This window comes from Cyprinus carpio, chromosome B19 (assembly GCF_018340385.1).
Source record: "Cyprinus carpio isolate SPL01 chromosome B19, ASM1834038v1, whole genome shotgun sequence".
In the NCBI taxonomy this organism is placed as follows: domain Eukaryota; kingdom Metazoa; phylum Chordata; class Actinopteri; order Cypriniformes; family Cyprinidae; genus Cyprinus; species Cyprinus carpio.
In genome coordinates, this window is record NC_056615.1 from 31,312,174 (window position 1) to 31,336,130 (window position 23,957).

The following is a 23,957-nucleotide window of genomic DNA, read 5'->3' on the forward strand; positions in this document are numbered from 1 at the left end:
TTTGTGATTGGCTGAGGGAGCTGTCGCTCGGCGGAGGGGTAGTTTTGGTTTCGCTGCGCCTGTCCGGCGCACATGTGCAGCGCTCGTAAACAAGAGTTTCAGAATAGCTGTCATGTTGTGAAAACTACAGAAACGCATTTCCTGTATCTTAAAAATCAATTAATTATATGCTAGCTTCGTTTCATATCAGCTGAACAGCATACACGCTAACACAGATAGTACAAGTGCGTGTTGTGCTCGAGTTCTGTACAGGCAGAATTAATCTTTTTTTATTTTTTAGTGCAGGGAATTGTAACTTTTATAAGCTAACGTCTGACATTTGAAAACTGATTTATATTTTTTAACATGCTCAACGAGAACGAAGTAAATTGTGCAAAAACGTAAGCGTGGAAATGTGCTTTACTTTAAATGGCTCTCTTATAACATTTAATTTATATTTAGCTAATTAATCTTCTCAATGGAGTGAAACAACACAGTTTTACTTTCATTCTCAGACTTCAGATGCTTATTTTACACAACATATTTTATGTAATGTATACTTTATTTTAAAATAATCGATATTTTACAGATGTTAAGTTTAAGGTTTTTTATATTAATGATGATTTTCATAACTGTGTATAATACTTTGTATTTAATAATCAATAAAAGGCATACTATCAGCCTGTTTGTGTGTATTACTGTAAACGATTGCAATTAATCGCATTCACAATAAAAGTTTTTGTTTATATAATACATGTGTCGTAAATTTATATATAAATACACATACATGCATGTATATATTTAAGAAAAAGTGTATTTTTATATATTAATTATATTTATATATAATATAAATTTAAGTATATACATGTAAATGCATGTAAATATTTTTCAATCCAAAAGATGTGTAATAAAGTGATACTACAGTACAAAAAATGAAAAAAACTTATATAAGCCCCTATAAAGATTACAGTCAGTGCAGTAACATCATGCGGTTGTTTTTGTCATGCTGATATTTCACTGATTTATGTCATATTCCTCAAGTTTACTCATTTTTATATCACGATGCAGTCTTGTGTCTAGAGTCTGCTTCCACTTGTATATCATGTTTTTTGTGTTTATAAATAAATGATGCACAAGACATGAATCCACAGTGTTGAATACATTTATATAGTGAAAAAGAAAAGGTTTTGAATCCATATTTACATTTGATAAGTCACTAAAGGCAGCAACAACAACAACAAAAGGAAGGATTTCTTCATGGTGCAAATGAACGTTTACAAAACGCCTTCACCACGAACTCTCCCGTGAGCCACAGTTATGTTAAAAACATCCAAACTGAACAGAGCGAGAATCCCTGAGAATCTCAAACAGTGCAGTTTACATTCAATATGAAAGCATTTGCATAAATTTCACAATTAAAGAGAAAATAATGCTTTAAATCTTTAAAATGTGCGCAGCGGTCATCAATCTGGTCAATTAAATCATTTTACAAGCAGGAGTTTGGCACAAACAAGTATGAAAAATGATGGCGTAAAAACAAAACAATCAGATAATATCTCCATTGCACTTTTAGTTTTGATCTGCGATCGATTGATCAGAATGAGATTCAAGTATAAAGGTGTCAAACATTCAGTATGTAACATTTAAATCAAAACTTTACATTTTTTCTGTGTGATTGGACAGTTAAATTGAACTCCCTCATGCACTCGTCAGTAACCTCATCATTGATTGGCAGGTTTGTGCATTGGGGGCGGGGCTTGTAGCGTGAGGTCTCAGTTGATTGGCTCGTAGCCGGACGAGTTCGACATCCTCTTGCGGATCCAAACGAACACTCCACCCACAATAATGATGGCCAGAGGAGTACCAAGCCCAACGGTGATGATGATGATGATTAATGTGGAGAACGAATCGGCCGGAGGCTCGCCCAAGCCCACTAATACAGTCCTGAGAGCAGAGCGATTCAAACAAACATTACTCAAACACACACACACACACTCATAATATGGGCTACAGTTCATTTAATATGCTCTAAAGCTGTAGTTGGTGATTTTATAGGTGTAGGTAGAGTACATTACAATTTTCCACGGTGTCACTTTAATGTTCAGTCTCTTTTATTTTTGATGCTTTCTGAACATTCTGACTCAACCAATCATGAGAGTCTGGGGCGGGGGCTATCTGTTTGATTGACTGATGGCAGAAGAGGGGTGTGTTCAGGAAGAAAAAAAGTAAAACATTTTTTTTATTAGCCTACATATCTTCAAAAAAATATACAAGAACAATTTAAATATTTAAAATATATTTAAAAAAAATCAGAAACATTTTTAATATTTCATTATTTTCTAACAGATACTAATAGGCAAATATGGAAAAAAAAACAATCTAATATTCATTTAAAATGAAGAGCATGTTTAATATTTAGAATTCAAATATCAGAAAATATTCACATATTATTACAAATATTTTTTATATTTTTTATTTCCTAACTGGGCAAGTATGGGTAAAAGAGTAACCAAGAAACTACAAAATAATCAATAGAAAAGTACAATCAAATTACAATCCATTCATATTTTATTATTAACTGTAATCTAACAGACACTTATCAGCAAGTATGGGTATTAATTATAAATTAAAAATAACTAGGGATGCACCAAAATGAGGGATGCAAAACGTTCCCCCCCCCCCAAGTATTCTGCCAATTTTTTTTTCATCATCGCATATGGGCTTTTTAGTGTTTTGTCTTGCTTTTCAAAGAAAAAAATCAATAACAAAACAACAATTTAAAAATATTTACTTAATACTGAACGTTTTTAACATTCTTCCAGACACTATACCATTAAAGCACAATTTAACTTAAAATTAATAAGTCAGTAAAATAATATTTTTGGGCCATTTCCTAGACCCCCGTCTTGAATCAGGCATGTATTTTTTACTGTACAAATAAATCCAGGCTTGCTGAGCGCAAGAGACTTCTTTTAAAACATTAGAAAATATTACAGATCCTAATTTGAACACTTTGTTATAATAAATGTATTAACAGAGCAGTTGTAATTTTCATTATCATTATTACTGTCTTTTTTATTTTGCAGAACTACAGTAAAATTACAATACTAACATCTATGATGATGGAGTTCTTTTTAACATTGAGAGCAACGATGCTGTGAAAGTGTGACTCACCAGCTGATGTATTTGGAGTTGCTGTAAAACACGGGGTCTTTATCGATGCCGAAGCTGATGTTCAGGCCGGAAGTGTGAGGATGGTCTGTGAAATAGGCCTGGACCAGACCGGAGCGAGGGATGCGGTTCACAGACACCAGCTGGGAGTGTCTGCACGGCGTGGCGTCCTCAAACACCGGCTGAGGTTTACGATACGCCACGGGTTTCCACTGATTATAACCCACAACACCGCTGCTGTTCACCGGAGACGACACCCACTGAGACACCTGACAGACAAACACTCGATTAAAACACTCACAGCAATCAACTCAACACAGTTTATTACAGATTTCACATTTATACTTTTATCCAAAGCAATAAGCCCCAAGAAGCCACAGTATTCTTCCACCAAACAATGTAGTTCCTCAGAAACTGTTGTGGTTGCTGAGCAACACACAGAAGTAAACAAAGGTGTGTGTTTGTAGAGTATTTTACAACAGCTTTGAACGCAACTCAGCCAATCAGAATCAAGGACCCGAACTATCTGTTTTATAATGTTGTTTTAACAATAGCTAAACATTTGGGTAACATTTAAAGCCTTTATGTATAATGCATTATAAAGGTATTTATAATGAACACTAACCATTTCATTAAAAAAAAAATAATAATAATAAAAGTTTTATTATGTTGTTGCATTATAATATTTGAAGGGTGCTGGTCATGTGTTTTAATGCATTATATTTTTTAAAGGTTTAATAATGAATAGATTATAATATTATATTGTAATAATAGCGGTTACAATTTTTTATGACATCATTGTAAGGCGCACTACAAAGCATAATTACTGCATTCAAACTACTTTTATATAGAAATACTTTAAGTGAAGTTATACCAGCATTTTTGTTGTTTTATAATTATTTTACAAGTTTGAAAACTGATGATTGAGGTTGTTCAAATCAATGCTGGACTGATTAAAGCCTCATATGTGAATGTGTTTTATGTACTTTTTGTAATATGAAACAAAAACTACAAGTGGTTTTATTTTGCGTTCAGTAATCTGTACTTTATATCACGGATCGACATTAATAAACATCATCCATTGTTCTTTTTATTACCTAATGTTAATCAAGATCAATCAATACTGTGACAAAGATATCGCTCATTGTTAGTTAATGAATGAACTAATGGGACCTTACTGTAAAGTAAAAAAAAATATCTTACACTTCATTTTAAGGTGTCCTTGTTACAGTATTATTATACATTTAAGTACTGAGTAATATTAATCAGCTACTTGTATTTACTATATGGTTAGGGTTAGTAACAGGGTTTAGTTTAGGGTTACTTGCATGTAATTATGCATAACTTCTTGTTATTATAATAGTAAGAACATGTAACGTGTAACAAGGACACCTTAAAATAAAGTGTCACGAAAAACTCTATTGTGGCTTTGTTCAAAGTATTGTGTGAATATCATTTGTGACCCTGGAGCAAAAAACAGTGTCAATTTTTCAAAATTTATAAATCATCTCTCCAGTGATGTATGGTTTGTTAGGAGGACAATATTTGTCTGAGATACAACTATTTGAAAATCTGGAATCTGAGGGAGCAAAAAAATCTAAATATTGAGAAAATCATCTTTAAAGTTGTTCAAATGAAGTTCTTTGCAATGCATATTACTAATCAAATATTAAGTTTTGATATATTTACGGCAGGAAATTTACTAAATATCTTCATGAAGCATGATCTTTACTTAATATCCTAATGATTTTTGTCATAAAAGAGAAACTGATAATTGTGACCTCATACAAGTATTGTTGTCTATTGCTACAAATACACCTGTGCTGCTGATGACTGCTTCTGTGCTGCAGGGACACAAATATTGTTGTCTATTGCTACAAATACACCTGTCGTGACATTAGTGTATTGTTACACCCCTAATGTCTATGTTTTCACCTTAAAGATGGAGGGTGTGTACTCATCGTCTATAGAGCTGTGGACGTCCACGCGTCCCTCGAACCCTGAGTCAGCGACAGACTGAAACTCAAGAGCGAATCTGGAGTGGTTTCCTCGCGGCGTTACGCCGTCCAGCCACACGCGCAGCTGCGAGGAGTTAGCGTTGTGACGGAGACTCGGCCAGACTTTCTCACGACCCTCCGACTCAAACGCTGAGAACTGAGGACAGAAATCACACAGTTACTGTACGTCCACACAGAACGTGTAGTAAGTCAGTTCCTGTAGTTCTGCTCACCTGCAGACAGAGCGAGCCGTTGACGAAGCTCTCTGTTTCTCTCCGCCGCACAGCGTTACTGTGTGATCCGACTGGTTAACACTGACGTTCAGGGACCAGAGGAAGTTCTGCAGCTCGTACGGAGGGTAAAAGCTGGTCTCTGCTGTCTGCTGGGGGTCCGCGGTGTTATTGACATCATCATACTCCCACACCTGACAAACACACACAGCAGAGCTCAAGCTTTCATTACTTACTGTCTGTAAAGGCATCAGCTTTCCAAAGACACAGCGACAAGAACAGATAAGAATAAACTATTCAGTGTTCTCGTGTACACTAACAATAATAAATATTATAATTTCTACAACTTATTATAAAACAGCACATTCATAAATAGAAAAGGCTTGTGATAAACTGTATTTAAGAAATCTAATTATATTAATAATAATATTTAAAAGTATTGTTATTAACATTAATACATTTTATTATTATTGCTGTTGCTATTATTATGAAAATAATACATTTTATATTTATTTTGTATTACTACAAGTTATTATAAGACAGCAACAAGATTAGGCTTGTAATAAACTATACAGTGTACTTGAGAAATTTTAAGTAATAATAATAATCATTATTATTATTAATACATATTATTATAACAATTTAGTGTGAACTTTAATAATGATAATTATTATAAAAAATGTTGTTGTTGTTATTATATAGAATTATTAGATGTTATTATAAAACAGCACAATTATAAATCAAATGAAAATAGATTAGGCTTGTAATAAAAAATGTAGTGTACTTGTGAACACTAATAATAATACTAATAATTATTATTATTTATTATAATAAATGTTTTTATTTTAACATTTTAATTCCATGTAATTATTTTTAAACTAAACTAATTCAAGATAGACTTAAACATAGTGTTCTATATTTGCAAAAATACTTAGCAAGAATGGCACTGCAGATATCCTTTACAACAAGTATGTGAAGCTAGATTATACAGTAACTTTAACAAATAAGCAGAAGTCAACCTGCCATACCAAACAAGACCACAGGGAGACGCCAGAGGACTGCATACAGCTACTATACGGATCTATTCAGAAACACTAAACACACCAGAATACACATGAACAATGAAACCATTCTGAATGTGTGGAAACGCAGTGATCTGAAGGCAGCTCGGTGTCAGAATATCAGCGAACGTGTCTGTGTTTGGAGCGTCTGATGCCCATATGTACACAAACACCACTGATCCTCACAAACTTCTCCAAAACACACTGCTTCGGCGAGCATCCGTGATAAAACACTCGCTTTCGACAGCTATGTGGAGACACTGAACTGTGTGAAAAATCTAAATATTGAGAAAATCATCTTTAAAGTTGTTCAAATTAAGTTCTTAGCAATGCATATTACTAATCAAAAATAATATCTTTTTACGGCATATATTTACGGTAGGAAATGTACAAAATATCTTCAAGGAACATGATCTTCACTTAATATCCTAATGATTTGTTGGAATAAAAGAGAAATGTATAATTTTGACCCATACAATGTACTTTGTTGTGTATATAATGTAGCTTTAAATGTTGAAAAGGGGGCGGGGCTATCAGATTCTGAATATTAATGACAAAATAACTTTATTAAATTCATACACTACATGGCTGAGCACATAGTGCATAAGTACATAGTGTATAGTGTGTGATTTGGGACAGTTTTAGACTCACTCTGGTGAACACTAGCGCGCTGCTGTACTGCACGCTGCTCTGCGGCGCCACCCTCAGGCTGCCGGTGAACTGTGGTTGATGAACTCAGGCCAGTCCACCTGCACTGCTGACCGAGAGCTGTTCGTGTGGACCATCAGCAGCGCAGGCGCTCCAGCGTTACACAGCAAGAAGTGCAGCGTGTCATTGAGCCCCAGCCCTCGCACATGAACCAGACCCACTCCAGGAGGAAGAACCGATGGAGGAGTCAGACCGGGATTCAGCTCCACAGACACCTGACACCAGAGAGACGACCACAGACAAACCTTTATACCATAAGCTGAATTACAGAGAGTCCTGCTGACTTACACTGACTTACACAGACAATGTTTTGTGTGAAATGTTAAAATGCAAAAAAAAATGTCTTGTGACAGTGCTTTGGAAGTATCAAACAAATCAGAAATGTTTTGCTCCAAATGGTAATACTTTCTTTTATGTTTTTAGGAATTTATAGTTGCCTTATTAAGGCTACACAGAGTTACAATATAGTTATATGACTTAAAACATTTTTGTAGCAAAATGATTTTAATAAAGAATGCATAAAATCGAATGGCACATCATGAAAAATAAAAACTTTTGGTATTTAGTGGAGGGACAAGTGAAAGTTTGACTGAATCACTTAAATGATCAGTTCAAATGAATGATTCATCATTATATATTATTTTACATTATAATGAGTGTACAATACTAGAATTATAAAATATGATGCATGGGTTATGGGGTTTTGAAAACATCCAGATACACATGAATAATAACTCTAAGAAAATGTATATACGAAACACAGGGGGTTAACTGTCCCTAATTATACTAAAATATTACTCTAGCTCTGTTCAAACCTTTCAAAAAACACACAAAGAGGAAACCTGATAACCAGCAGAACCAGCAAAAATCAGCCATAATGTACACGGTAGTAAAATAGTGATTCAGACACAAGTACTATAGTTATGCTGTGGTGTTTTTGGATGTGTACCATGGTAAATAATTATGGTAATCAAACAGTAGTTGTTTGATTAGAACCACTGATAGCTGATTTGTTAGGTATGAGCCTCAATATATACAGGAAAATTGTACATTTATTATTATTATTATTATAAAACTTGACAACAAATAAACCCCATGTCCAAAGACTAGATTAATCAGCGAAGCGTGAAAGCATTCTTCTGTTATGAATTATATGATATTCTATGATGCAGGTATTTGCAGTTGTGTAAATGTTTTTGTTGTTGCACCGGAATGAGGTTTGTTTCATTGTTTTGTCTCTCAGTGCTACATTCTTACCTTGCGTCGAAATGTATCTCCATTTCCCAGGATTCCAAGCGCAGCGCCGAACACAACAAACAGCACAGAACATATCGAATTCGCTTTAAACGTTGTCATGTTTTAAACTATGAACACAAATGCGGAATGAAGAAGTGACATTTCTTCGCGTCAGCACGTGACCCCTGCAGCTCATCTGCTGTTGTAGGGTAACTTATGTACAACAGGATATACGTTTCAAAATACGATTTGTGACAGTAATGCTGCTCGGCGCACGTGATTATCACATGACATCACCTCGTGCCTTTTTACAGACAGTCGTGTTGAGGGATTGAGCCCGGTAAAGTTGCTAGATCTTAATACTGGGAAGTTATTTTTTTATTATTTTTTTTTAATTCTGGCTTGGGTTTCTTTCACACAAAATCACCGCAAGTTCCAGCAGTTTTTCTGAATCAAAACCCAGTGTCAATTGAACTAGAATCGGAGAACTTCCGCATTGCACCGGCAAGGACACATGGCAGCACGGTTTAACCCGTAAGTGTGTTTTAATTATAACTCAAAGCCAGGGTGTATGATTGCGTCACGTTTTGACAAAGCGTTTATTTATATTTTTAGACCTCTCAAAACCCTAATCAGCTAACATAACTAACAGTTTTGTAAGGCAACTCCTGAGGCGATTGCGCAATGCATCCTGTGTAATGTTGTTTAAAGAGTTAAAAAGCATTGAAAATAAAATAACATAATTTAGAAGCTATATAAACACGGGGAAAAATGGCAACTATTTTTTTTTATTTTTTTTTCTCGAGTTTTAATTACTGTGTTAAATTACAGAAATGTAAGGCCTTCTTCCTTTTTCATTAATTCATAAGTCAGAAAGAGATTTATTACCAAGTGTGTTTACTTCGAGCAGAAGAACATACATGATAGTGCACACATGCATTGTAATTATAACACTAATATAAGAAAAACAGAAGATTAAAATAATGCACTCTATACAGAAGTAGAAATATGGAGAAAATACATATATCTAATATAATGAATATACAGATAGTGTACTAATTGATTTCACCATGCCTCCCCCAGCTGATAAATTACATTAAGATTTGCAAACATATTAGTTTTCTGGAATGTTATGCATACAAAAAAAAAGTGTGTGGGCTTTTGTTTAGAGTTTTTCCCTCCGCTTCAGCAGCACTGTTTAAAGTGATCATGTAGTGCAGATCTAGCACACAATCAGCTCTTTTCTCTTCTCCTCAGGGCCAAACGGATGATTTTACTGCCGTGCATCATTGTCTGTGCAGGTGAGTATTTTATATCCGCAGGGAGTGCTTTTGTATTCTCAGACTCAGACGGTTGATTTTACTGCTGTGGACCACTGCTTATTGCACAAGTGAGTTATTTCTTTAAGTTTTTAATGTCAGTGTTTTATTTAAGAAAACATGTCAGTGATCCATGAACACAAGAGCGTTATTGCTTCTATAAAACCTCCTTTACAAAAAGATTCGGACAGAAACACAAGAGCGTTATTGTTTCTATATTTAGTACTTTGTTAGGTGATAGTTTGTTTACAGAGGGGCTTTCTGTACACTCTGAAAATATATGCCATTGGTGATGATACAGTGTTTACAGCAGTGGTTGTAGAACACAGTTAAGATATTGGTGATTGATGTTAGAATATTGCTTGGGGGGGTAAGAACTAGTTCACCCACAACTGAACGTTTACTCATCCTCATCATGTTCTGATGTTTTCTTTCTTCTGAGAAACATGAACTGTTCTTGAAGTTATTTTAAAGATGTAATTCTGAGTTATTGATTGGTTCCCTCTCTCTAATTCTCCACAGACTGCGGTCCAGAGAGTATATCAGGTGGGAGAAATAAACAACTGCTAAACACCACATCGTTTTGTATTCAAAAAAAAAAAAAAAAGTCTTCTACCTACATTTAAAGCTGAAGTTATTTTTATTTTTTAATGGCGAGGAGAAGTATGTGTTTACATGCACCGCTTATTTTATGATTTGTTTTTGATTTGAAAGGCCTGTTTGGTGATGTTCCTACACAAACAAGGCAAGAAATACAGTAGACAGGGGAAGAGATAACAGCAAAAAAAAAAAAAAAAAACATTAGGAAAGAGAGGAGGAGGAAAAACCAACACTCCAGACTGTGCTCCTTTGGGAGCACCGTTTGAGGACAGGGAAAAACACCTCAGCACAAAAGCACATAATCAATACACCATAAAACACATGACTTTGCAACTGGGGGACGGAAGTTGGGGATCGAGGTGATCCAGCCCAGGCAATCAGCATCCGGGTCCTGCAGCCATTACAGCGCTGGTCACAGACCCAAAAACTCGCCAGACTGGTGGAACAAAGCGCTAAGCGCGAGGGATGGGGTTTGGGGGGTGAATGCATATCTGTATATGTGTAAGAGTTAGTGTATGTAGGCCTGGAGAGTTGCGATTCTCTCTAGATGCCTCAGTCCGCAGATTATAGGAAGCGTCACAGCAAGGGTGCCATGGAGACAGCCTTGGCCAGGTCCTAGACAGAGTCAACAATCATCAGGTGTCTGTGGAGGGGGGAGGAATGCGAGAGCGTCTCGCTGCCGTGCTCACCAGGAGATATTTGTTATCCAGCCAAGGCCAAGGCTGTAGAGAAAGCCGAAAGAAGATATGATACCAGTTGTTTGGTCTAGTAGCCGCATTCCATTTTTGCACGGTCACTATGATTGTTCATTGTCCATTTTGGTCTCAAATTCTCCAATTTCCTTTCCAGAAGCCGTGAGCTTCTTCACTTGATGTTATCCATATTGCGGTTAATAGTCTCAGTCTCAATGCTGACCACTCTGCCCACTGCTTCAATCATGACAGGCAGCCTTGTGAGAGCTTTGGACAGCTGTTCCCGTCTTCTGAATTTTCCGATAACCCAGGGCAAGCCTAATCCAATCGCAGAATACCTGTTATCATGGTTCCGGAATAGGTAGATGTCTTCAATGTCCTCCACGGAAAGAGCCGCCAGACACACGACCCATGGCACCCGCCTCGCGTCCGTCGCCGTGTGTAGCCAGCTCGCGAACGTTCCGTCAGGGCAGTCAGGTTCCCCGAACCCAGCTCCTCGTCGAGAAGATGGAATTGTCAATTGCGTTGAGAGACCAATTAATCAAATCCATGTTCGAGTTTAGGAGAGCAGTGCAGAAAGAGTCTCTCAAAGTAGACAAGACAAGAGAAACCAAGCAAAGCAGGGAAGGCAGGGAGGACCAATTAATCAAATCCATGTTCGAGTTTAGGAGAGCAGTGTATAATGTTTATATCACGAGATTTAAGCAATATTGTTATTATGCTACCGATGGTAAAAGCATAGTGAAATGTGGTATATCTAGAGGATTTAATTGCAGAAGAAACCTTCCCTTTTTGACGATGCTGCACAGCGTGAAATATAATGCAGTGTATTAAAGGTCAAAAACATCAAAATGGAGACATTTTTAGCCGTGTCTCTGGAAAAATACCAATAGGATACCAAAGAACTGAAAAACAAATCAAAGTGTGTGGTTTACTTACTGAGATTAAGTCCTTAGCTGGATTATTGGAGACGATGGCATTGTTGGTGTGCATGTAAATGTAATCAAGAATGGTGTTGGAGGAGCAGGAATTTGGTGCAGAATTTCATGCCAGTTCTTTTCCAGATCCAGATGGTGCTGTTGGGAATTTCTCTAACAAACTCTCCTGATTCTGCTGGCCTTTCTGTTTTTACATCTTCCTCTACCTTGAGGGACCAGGATGACGACGCATACTGTACAGACACGGCAGCTACTCCAGAGCCAAAGATATGCTGATCTTCCTATTGTAAACCAGCCATGAATCAGGGATGTGGTTTTTCCGTATAAATACGGTTTTGTGTATTTTCCGCCTTCTGAGGGACGACCCGCTGACTTTTTATGTGTGGCGGTGAGAATCTGAGATTGGTAGTGCTGTTATAAAATTCCACAACGGTTGTGCTGTAATTATATAATATGCTGTAGCGGTGACGGCGCTACATGTCTGCTGTTACAGTAAAGTTACTGTTTTTAGTTGATTTACTGTTAGTGCTGCGCTTTGATTTGAGCCAGCTTTAATTTGCATTTGGGAGGCGCAACATCCTCAGAAAAACGTTTGACAAACTGTTTTGTTTACAAAGAAGTTTCAGTGTTCACATGATCTCAGAAATCATCTAATATGAGGATTTTCTGCCAGATAACATTTCTGATTATTATCAATGTTGAAAAACAGGTTTCTTGCTGCTTAATATTTTTGTGGAAGCAATGATACCACTCAAAACATGTGTATAAGATTGCTTTAAAAATAGAGAGAGGAAAATTACTTAATTTTTATTTTCATTCATAGCCTGAACGTGAAAAAAAAACGGATGTGACAAACATTTTAAACTGAATTTCTATTTAAATAAATGGCACTTAAACAAATTTAACCCTTTAATACATTTGATAAAAAAATGCATAATAAAAATTGCTGTTTATTAAATTTTATATTTATCAAAAAAAACTGAAAAATAAGTGCATTCATAATTTCCACAAAACATGAGATAGGAGCTTAGCAAAACTGTTTTGTAACATTGATATAATAATCAGAAATGTTTCTTGAGAGTCAAATAAATTGTCTTAATGTTTTCTTAAAGATCATGTGGACACTGAAAACTGAGTAATGATGAAGAAAAAACTGCTTTGCATCACAGGAAAACATTACATTGTATAATATAGCATAAATTGAAACTTGTTTTCTTATTTGTAATATTTCACAATTTTTTATTTAAATCTTATTCTAAATTCTATTTTATTTTTTTTACTTTATTTGATAAAATAAATTCAGCCTTGATAAGCAGAATTGAATATTTCAAAAACTTATGTTCAAAAATCACATTAATAATTGTAATGTTTCCAAACACTTTTGGCAGGTACGTTACAATAATATAAACAATTCTATATACTTTACTAAAATATATGATGTGTTTATTCTGTTGTTATTATAGCTATTATTATATTGCTGATACTTTACCTTTAAGGCTGCTTTTTTAGTTTGTTTACATTACAGTAATTTATTTTTACAATACCAAAATATATCTTTTAATTGTGATAAATCTAAGATTGTTAAATAAATGAGTGCTGGGGGGGGCGGGCTTGGGGGCGTGGTCTTCTAAGCTGGATGATCACATGCCTAAGGGAAGGACAGAGGAACACCCTCGGGCTATGATTGCATATCAAATGGATTGCATATCAGAAGTATTGCCTTTTATGCCTTTCTCCGCATTGTTCTACACAACTGGCCCTCTAGAAAGCAACAACTGATACTTTATATGCTTATTTCTATATTATTTAAATTCATGTTGTGTAGGGCTGTTTTTATGAATTGTTTTAAAATCATAGCCATGTTGATGGTGTGTAAAATTGCATTTCTTTTGATGTGAAAAGCCATTAATGTGAAAAACCCGGCTTTGTCAAATATTTATTATAGTAAAATTATTTTCAAGTCCACCAGGTTTATTCTCTCTGCAAAAAGCAAAGGCAGAAGCTAGAAGCTGTTCAGTATATCGCAAACAATCGCGAACCACTTTGGCAAAATATGAATAATCATCACATGCAATTGAGCTAGTATATTTGTTCTCCCGTTTTTACATTTACAATTTAGCAGACGCTTTGATCCAAAGTGGACGTACAAATGAGAACAATAGATAGAGAGCAATCAAAATTCAACAAAACATCGCTTAACGTCAAAAAGTACAGATAGCAAGGGGTTGAGATTATAATAATAAAAAATAAATGGGAAAAAGAATGAGCAAAGCTATGTTCAATTTTTTAAAGAAAAGAAAACAAGCAGTTAGTAAATGAATAGTGAATGTGGCAATGTAGTTATCAGATTCTTTTGCACACATGAAGGGCTTTGTTATGCACTTTTTCAAGCTGTTCTAGACCATATTCAATAATACATACAAAACATTACATGCTATGTATAATTATGCCATGAAACTGTGAAGCTCGATAAACCACAACAGTAAGAAAACAACACTTAGAATTATGTGAAGCTACAGTATTTACAGTAACCTACACCCCCGAGCATCCTAGTGGTTATGACGTTCTTCTTAAGACGCAATCCAGTTGGAATTATATTTAAAAATCCTTTGATCTTTCAAGCTCGTTAATGCCAATCATAAATAAATAACTCTACTGAAAGCAGGAGCAAACCTTTAATCCTGTTTCTATATATAGACCTAACAATTATATCTCAGTAGTAAGGGATTTTGCTTTTTGCTTTATGTGAAATCATATCAGTCTTCTTTTAAATGGATGGGTACAATTTGGGTAATTGGAATGTCATTTGGTCTCTTCCACAAAAATATTTATTAACAAACAAAATAAAAGAAGTCACATTTAAAATATTACATAGATGTTAACCTTGTAATAGTATACTTAATAAGTATATGCAAAATATTGAAGAAAACAATACTTTCTGTGATATAGACGCGAGGCTATTGTAACATCTGTTTTTTTTTTGTGAATGTGTTTGTTAATTTTTTTTTTTTTTTTTTTGGAAGTAGTTCTTGTACTATCTCTCAGAGTAAAACAAATGTTAGAATATGTATTAACACTTTTGATATTAGTTTCTTTTATTATAACTCCTAAGGGTTAGGTAATGTTTACTGTAAAGTGTACATTTTTTGGGTAAGAAAGTAAGAAACCAATCATTATCTGGTTGATTTATTTCTTACGTTGTTATCTTTGATGGCGGCATAAAAAAACAAAAAATCATTCAAAAGTCAAAAAATTGACTTCCGTGTTTAAACCTTTATAATTTCCCCCTTCTGGTTTAATGATTATACATAATAGTTTCTTTTTAGAGAAGTAGTTATTATTTTTACTTTTCTATCTTGTATATTGTATTGAAAAAAAAGTGTTTTTTTGTATTTTGTCCTCTATTGTTTTTGAGGTTGCTGTGGTTATGTGCTTGTTAAGTGTGTTTGGCATAAAAAAAGAAGGTCTCTGATGAATCTATGCAGGAATCTATGGCTGATCTCGTCACGATGTCACGTGCGCCAACCCGTAGTTCATTTCATTTTCCGGTAGTAGTAATCTTACTAATACTCGCGTTTCATTCGTCGTCTACACTACCAGTTGTAAGATATAGGCACGTCATATAGGGTAACAACACACGGTGTGGGGATTTAATGCTCCTGAGAGTGAAGAGACCATTTATTACATAAGAAGCGGAAGAGAACGTCCTCCGCGTCTCTGAGCTACCATGCTCTTTACACACCGCACGTGTTGAGGATTGATACAATCGTACAGTTATTTATACCGGGATTGGAACGTTTTCTGGCATTCTAGCTTCGGTTTGCGTGTTTGCCTGTACCAAAACCCGGTGTAAAGTGTTTAGCTAGAGTTGGAAACCTTCCACATTTAAGCGCGCCGCACCATGACTTCACCGGTAATTAACCGTAAGCATGTTTTTAAATATAGCTCAGAAACAGGTTGTGTGTTTTCTTATTTTGGCAGAACGTTTATTTCTGTTTTGACATGTCAAAACACAAATTAGCTAACTAAGAAAACTTTCTTCTTCTAACTAAGAAAACTTTTAGGCATCTCGTGATATGAATGACGTCAGTGCGCAATGCATTCTGGGTGGTGTAGTTTTCTTTAAAGCAAGCGCTTTATTAAACCGTTCAGATTCTGGTATTCTGATACAGAATTGAAATTTGTTCGCCATACAACACACACGCATTATAAAACAAGACAAAGAAATAAAGAATAGAGAGAAAAAAGAAACAGAAAATAAGTATATAAATAAATACAGAAAAAAGGGGGTTTTCTGCAAGTTTAAGCTGCTATATTAAATTACAGAAATTTAAGGCATTCTTCCTTTTCATTTATTTAGGATACACTCAGGAGCTCATAGCAACAACAAACACAAATCATCAGAGAAAAATCCTGAATCCACTCACAGAAAACAATAAATTTATTAAATAAGCAATCATGTAGTGCAGCTCTACCACATAATCAGCCCTTTTCTGTTCTCCTCAGAGCCAAATGGCTGATTTTCCTGCCGTGCATCATTTTCCATGGCTGTGCCAGTGAGTATTTTATGTCTGCAGTGTTTTAATGTCAGTGTTTTTTATTCTATTTAAAACAGATCAGTTAAAAAATAAAATAAAAAAAAATGCTATTGTTTTTATCATCCCTCATAGGTCTGGCTCCTCTACAGGAGACGGACAGAAACTGCCGGTGCTTTCTTTCCTTGTGACGGATCACCTGAGCTCGAGAAACATGACAGCGTCCGAGTTCTTGTGCAACATCTTTCAGATGATCTTGAACTAATACATAAGGTGTCCAGTTTGTATGATGGAGGGCGCTGTTCAGTGCCAGGCTGTTTCCAGAGGAGCATGCATTACAGACTGCAAATGTACGCTAATGACAAAGACCCAGTGCCTAAAATACTGCTCAATAAAACCGATTTACAGCCTGGTAAGGACACAAACCATCTAACCCATGCTTAAAGAACTAGTTCACCCAAAACTTTTAAGGATGGTAAGGATCTGCTTAAAGAACTAGTTCACCCAAAACTGAATATTTTGTCAATGTTTGAACAAGGTGAATGAATTGTTGGCGTGAACTATTTTTGTATTATGATTAAAATACAGTGGGGTTGCATCTCATTTTAAATGGAAAGAGCACAGACAAAGCCTTAGTTTGTTTAAATTAAGAGAATTTCTTTGTTATTCGGTTGATTTGGGGTTTGTTTAAAATTTTCTATTTAGTTTTCTTATTTGAGATATTTTAATTTCACAAAGAACTGTGCAGGATTTTGTCTCAGAAATAAAATAACGACACCTTTTCATTTCTAATTTGTCTTAAATCTCATTTTGTTAAAAAAATGTTTTTTAAAAAATTGCAAATTGCATAGTGAAATCAGTATCGTGAACCGTATCGCATCATGAGTTGAGTGAATTGTTACATCTCTAGTGAATGTATCGTTTGAGGGAACTGCACTTTATTTTAAAAATGATTCTTTGTTCTTAATATTCTTTATGGTTTATGTTTAAATAGTAAATCCATGTACATACTGAATACACTACGGTTTGGCTCACTCTCTCTAATTTTCCACAGAATGTGATCCAGAGGCAATATCAGACAAAAGTAAGTAAACATCCACTAAATGCCTCATAATTTTGTATCAATTAAAAAGTGTTTTCTACCTACATTTAAAACGCAAGGTATTTTATATTTTCAGATGACAGACAGTGACTATACTCTACATGCACACTCATTATGCACAGCAATATTGCAATTAAACACAATACTTCAATTTAATTGATGTGATTAAACTCATAATCATAGCAACCATAATTGCATTGATATTTGTAATATAATAATTAATAAATACATAATAAATAATAGTAAAATATGTGGCGTATGCTGATGTTAATCACAATAAACGGGCATCTAAATACTTATTGGCATTAAGAAGGCATCACATATTTGGGGGCTGATTAAAATTGTGTTCTTGTTGTAATATCTGCATGACATGGACGTAATGCAGCATATTGTTGGTCAAAAACATTGAAATGGAGACATTTTTAGTCTGGATACCAAGAAACCGTGATCAAATCAATGTACTCCGTAACACATCTACTGAAACGATAGAGTAATGATAGAGTTACATCTGGTGCAGGAATTCATGCAAATTCTGTTTCTTTTCCAGAAACAAACAGTGCTGACGGGAAACTCTGTAACGAGCTCCTGATCCCACTGGCCTTTTGCTTCTGGATCGTCTTCCTCCTCGAGGGACCAAGATAATGGCACACATACACAGCAGCTACTCCAGGGCCAAAGAAATGCTGTTCCTCATGCACTACCACATCACAACACCTAAAACTATCATCTCAGGCTTTACATTCCAGGACTATGGGCTTTCTCAGACCATGAGGACTTCATGATCAAAAACACACTAAATGGACCATTGTTTTTGTTAGGCCAGGCTGCTTTAAAATGCATGCTTTTATAGATTTCCTATTTTTATCTCTTGCTCTAAATTCTCTTATTTTATATGTGCTTTTCTTATCTTATGCTACACGTACAGCATCACAAAACTGGAAACATGCATTTCGGTCCACAAAACAACATTAAAGAAAAAAACAATTGACTTTCTCCAGGAGGTCTATATGACCAGTTGTGCCTCAAATAGACAGTTATTCTTCCTCCCTGTGTAGTCAATTTGACTTCTACCCACAGTTTATTTATTTTATTTTATTTTTTATTTCACAGTGTATATAGTATTTAACAGATTATTTGTCCCATCCATGTTAAAAAATTTTATTAATGCAAAATAATGTATTTATAATAAATATATATTTTAATGTCTTCACAAATTCATTTGTTCATGTTTTTCTTTACATAAAATGTAGAAGAAGTTGTAAATTAAATAGTAATAATGCAACACATTTACTGGAAAATTATTAGCATTATAAATGGGTTTACAGTTCAACACTATTATACAGATATTTATTTATTGATTTAATTTTTACGTATCATTAAAATGGTAATTATTATTATTTGATTGATAATAAATAAATGCAGTAAGATATTGTTCTGCCTGTTTTTAGTGAAACAGTGCAGATACAGCTGGTATAAGATATTTATAGCTGTATGGCTCAAGTCACTGCTCATTGGCAGATGTAACAAAATTTTCAGAGTTTCCGAGCCTGTGCACACATGAAGTTACATTAAAGCTGATGTAGACCACATCCAATAATACATACAAAAATTTTTATTTTTATATTATGAATAATTATAGCATTGCACATACAAACCCAATTCCAAAAAAGTTGGGACACTGTACAAATTGTGAGTAAAAAAGGAATGGAATAATTTACAAATCTCATAAACTTATATTTTATTCACAATAGAATATAGATAACATATCAAATGTTGAAAGTGAGACATTTTGAAATGTCATGCCAAATATTGGCTTATTTTGGATTTCATGAGAGTTACACGTTCCAAAAAAGTTGGGACAGGTAGCAATAAGAGGCCGGAAAAGTTAAATGTACATATAAGGAACAGCTGGAGGACCAGTTTGCAACTTATTAGGTCAATTGGCAACATGATTGGGTATAAAAAGAGCCTCTCAGAGTGGCAGTGTCTCTCAGAAGTCAAGATGGGCAGAGGATCACCAATTCCCCCAATGCTGTGACGAAAAAAAGTGGTGCAATATCAGAAAGGAGTTTCTCAGAGAAAAATTGCAAAGAGTTTGAAGTTATCATCATCTACAGTGCATAATATCATCCAAAGATTCAGAGAATGTGGAACAATCTCTGTGCGTAAGGGTCAAGGCCGGAAAAAACCATACTGGATGCCTGTGATCTTCGGGCCCTTAGACAGCACTGCATCACATACAGGAATGCTACTGTAATGGAAAATCACAACATGGGCTCAGGAATAATTCCAGAAAACATTGTCGGTGTACACAATCCACCATGCCATTCGCCGTTGCCGGCTAAAACTCTTTAGGTCAAAAAAGAAGCCATAACTAAACATGATCCAGAAGCGCAGGCGTTTTCTCTGGGCCAAGGCTCATTTAAAAAAATGGACTGTGGCAAAGTGGGAAAACTGTTCTGTGGTCAGACGAATCAAAATTTGAAGTTCTTTTTGGAAAACTGGGACGCCATGTCATCCGAACTAAAGAGGACAAGGACAACCCAAGTTGTTATCAGCGCTCAGTTCAGAAGCCTGCATCTCTGATGGTATGGGGTTGCATGATTGTGTGTGTTGCATGGACAGCTTACACATCTGGAAAGGCACCATCAATGCTGAAAGGTATATCCAAGTTCTAGAACAACATATGCTCCCATCCAGACGTCGTCTCTTTCAGGGAAGACCTTGCATTTTCCAACATGACAATGCCAGACCACATACTTGCATCAATTACAACATCATGGCTGTGTAGAAGAAGGATCCGGGGTACTGAAATGGCCAGCCTGCAGTCCAGATCTTTCACCAATAGAAAACATTGGCGCATCATAAAGTGGAAGATGCGACAAAGAAGACCTAAGACAGCTGAGCAACTAGAAGCCTGTATTACACAAGAATGGGACAACATTCCTATTCCTAAACTTGAGCAACTTGTGTCTCCTCAGTCCCCAGACGTTTGCAGACTGTTATAAAAAGAAGAGGGGATGCCACACAGTGGTAAACATGGCCTTTTTCTCAGTTTTTTTGAGTTTTGCTGATGCCATGAAATTTAAAATCAGCTTATTTTTCCCTTTTAAATTATACATTTTTCTCAGTTTAAACATTTGATATGTCATCTATGTTGCATTCTGAATAAAATATTGAAATTTGAAACTTCCACATCATTGCATTCTGTTTTTATTCACAATTCGTACAGTGTTCCAACTTTTTTGGAATCGGGTTTGTAAAACAGTGTAGCTGCTGCAAGAAAACAAAGCTGCGTTAGCTTTTTTTTAAAGGAAATGGAAACACTTTGTGGTTGAAGTGTCTGTGCTTTACATAGAGGACCTGTAGTTTGATCAACACCTTTACAAACGACAGACACAATGGAGAAGATCATGTTCTTTTGTGCTGTTTCATACAGAATAATTCAGATCACTTCCAGCGGTAAATTTATTCTTCATGATTTCACATAACTGACCTTTTTAACCTTAAATATATCAAAATCATGTCAAAGAATCGTTTTTTTGATGTTTTCCAGATGTTTCAGAACATGATGTGAGTATTTTACGAGTCCGGCTGAATGAAAGCATCACTCTGAACTGCAGCATGACAGACAGATATGAAATCTCCTGGTATCACCAAAATCCTGATTCTGGACGACTAACACTACTGATGTCTGCCAAGACCAGCAGTGTAGCGGGAAGAAAACTGCTAGTTAGGTTCAATCAAAACTGTCGTCTGACAGTTCATGCAGATGTGGAGATCAACACAGTCTCTCTAGTTATTTCTGGACTAACAGAGTCAGACTCTGGTCTTTATTTCTGTGGAACTAAATCAGTGGAAATGCACTTCAACAAACCAATCAGACTACAGATTGAGGGTTAGTACTGCTGACCTCTCCGTTTCTCTCAAATCTTTATAATGATTTCTATGAGGAGATTTTTTTAGTAAATGATTTTTACCATTGCTTAATTTATTTCAATCATCACTAGTACTCATAAAAATTAAAGTTTCCAGAGAGGTTTTTTTTTCTTCTTTTTCACAGCAATGATTCAGAACTATTTTTGTTTCAATAAAGAACCTTCCAGTGCACCATTTTTGAAAGAAACATTGTTTTCTTTCTGTGAAGAACATTTTAATCATTTAAAGAACCTTTTGTGGATTGGAAAGATTCTGTGCAATCATAAGTCGGTGTCTGTGCTCCAGATATGAACGATTCTTCAAATCATGTGTGTTGTTGAGCAGTTTGCTGCTGTAATAATATTGAAACTCTTTGTGTTTGAGTAAGTGATATATATATTTAAATATTTGCAGACAAGCCGACAGACAGAGAGGACAAAGTTCAGTCCGTCACAGATCCGCCGGAGGATGATGAGATCACAGGTGAGAGCAGAAATCTTTCTTGCTCGTGTCTCTTACAGGCATCTCTAGTTCTAAAATCAGTATTAATTCTTAAGTCAAGTGCATTAGTGCACAAGTTCATCGATCTGACTGAATTATCTTAAAAAATAAACGATCCAAAAGAGGGTTTTTGCAGAGATAAAAAAAAAAAAAAAATTCTTTTTAGTTTCCTAGGAAACAACTAACAATTTTTAAAGGTGATGCATATATTTATTTCTTTTGACTTTACTAAGGCATAAAATAGGCTACCATAATGTATTTGCAGATATTAGGAAACATGATAAGTTCACACACTTGTTTCTCAAAACAAAAAGAAAAAACAATTCTACAGCCAGATAAATCTACTTTGAAATGTTCTGTGTCGGAAAACAGTTCTGTGTCGGAATGTCTGTTTTTGTTTTGATCTGTGTGGCTCCGCACACTTATAGTTTACTATATTTGTATTTCTATATATGTATTTCTACAGCCCAGGTTGTCAGTTGGCAGTAAATATATGGGATTAGATCTCTGCCACAATTCTGCATGTGAAAGATCATATTTTGAGTGCATTTTGTGGAGAAAATGCTTGGCAAAGAAGAAAGTATTTCAAGGTCACGAAAATGTGTGTTTGTCTTGCAAAGAAAAAAAAGTATTTTGAGCACGTTTCTCTTTTGCGTGTGCAAAGTTTCATTAGCTTGCTTCCCTGATGCCCGTCCTCAGTGCTCTCTTCAAACTCAGTATAAATTAGGATTAGTGTCTGAACTATGATTATTTTGAAAATAATTCTCTGTCTGTCTGTAGATGGAGTGACTCTGACGGAGCGTGTGCTGATGTTCGGTGGTGTTGGTCTGGCTGTGTTGGTGTTTTTTGTAGCTACAGTCCTTGCAGGAGGAATCATTCACTATAACGGCTGGCAGAAAGGATGGATCGCAGCCAAACGCTCATCTCTGATTCACCACAAATCACTTAAATAACATATTTGTTTGTTTTATTTTTCACTCTATCGCATTAATCAGCATTGCTCTTACAGCCGATGGTGGCTCACCAGTGTGCTTCAGATGTGGATCTGTTGGCCAGATCTCACTTAGACTTCTGTTGTGGCAAGAAGAGCATTATTGTGTACATATAAACTGAATTCAAGAGAAATTATACATGCTGTTTGTTTTTTAAAGCACATAAAGCTTGATTAAATAAAAATGTTTTTCAACATTAAATGTGCTGTTGAGAGTTCTGATCAAATAAACTGCACTAAAACTAAGAGATGATTTCTGGCAGAAAACCTGATCATAACCAAAGCTAAAAGTTTTCAAACACAACTGTATGTGTGCAATGATGTCAGATCTGTTCTCACAGTTTCAGAAAAACAACAAATGTTTTCACATCAGTGTCGCACAATGAACAATCATGATTTCCTGACTGACTGCAGTAAGATTACGCAACTAAAACCACAAAAATATGAGGTAATAACCACCACGGACACTAGAGAGTGTTACTTGTGCTAAAAAAATCACTATATTTAGACAAGACTAATAGAATAAACACATTAGTAAGAGTTAAACTCACTGAATATATGGAAAGATACTTAAGATACTCCTTTAAGAACAGTGTGTGTTTACAGCTACACTCGAACATGTTTAGACATGTTTTGTATGTCCATTTATGCTTTATTAAGAGAATTAATTAAAACATTTGCTGATTTACATAAAATTTTAAATCTTGAAACGACCAACAGATGGTAAAGTATGAAAGTTGGATTGTGACAAATGTCTTTGAAACAAAAAAGCGTGTTGTATTGCACTAACTGAAAAAATAATGCATTGCATTTCAATGCTTTGCATTTTCAGGGCCTGCATTTTTAGCATAGTTGTGTATTTAAGCTCTGAATATTTCAATTCAAAACATTTCAAACATATTTTCATGATTAAAAATTAATAATTCATATTCACCTACTAGAGATCACTTCCAAAATATCCAATATGTTTAAAAATACG

General features: G+C 35.2%; 1 protein-coding gene, 1 long non-coding RNA gene and 1 pseudogene across 2 annotated transcripts; 2 read left to right on the forward strand and 1 right to left on the reverse strand.

The window, feature by feature from the left end:
* Positions 1-1,125: 1,125 nt before the first annotated feature.
* LOC109074226 lies at positions 1,126-8,568 on the reverse strand (annotated as a pseudogene).
* An 8,063-nt stretch (positions 8,569-16,631) lies between these two features.
* On the forward strand, positions 16,632-18,744 carry LOC122140669. The gene is made up of 3 exons (XR_006157264.1): positions 16,632-16,878; positions 17,521-17,550; positions 18,116-18,744. It is a non-coding gene; the product is annotated as an uncharacterized LOC122140669 (long non-coding RNA).
* A 2,188-nt stretch (positions 18,745-20,932) lies between these two features.
* Positions 20,933-23,180, forward strand: LOC122140680. The gene is made up of 4 exons (XM_042745297.1): positions 20,933-21,030; positions 21,125-21,466; positions 21,901-21,969; positions 22,768-23,180. The coding sequence occupies exons 1-4, from the start codon at positions 20,970-20,972 to the stop codon at positions 22,938-22,940; spliced, it is 645 nt and encodes a 214-aa protein (XP_042601231.1). The 5' UTR covers positions 20,933-20,969; the 3' UTR covers positions 22,941-23,180.
* Positions 23,181-23,957: the final 777 nt, after the last annotated feature.

What these genes read in the sequence shown, in the direction of transcription:
- LOC122140680 (XM_042745297.1), top strand. Translation starts at nt 20,970, where the DNA reads ATGGAGAAGATCATGTTCTTTTGTGCTGTTTCATACAGAATAATTCAG. An exon ending in AATTCAGATCACTTCCAGCG is followed by an intron (nt 21,031 to 21,124) that starts GTAAATTTATTC and finishes GATGTTTTCCAG; the next exon opens with ATGTTTCAGAACATGATGTG. An exon ending in GGAGGATGATGAGATCACAG is followed by an intron (nt 21,970 to 22,767) that starts GTGAGAGCAGAA and finishes GTCTGTCTGTAG; the next exon opens with ATGGAGTGACTCTGACGGAG.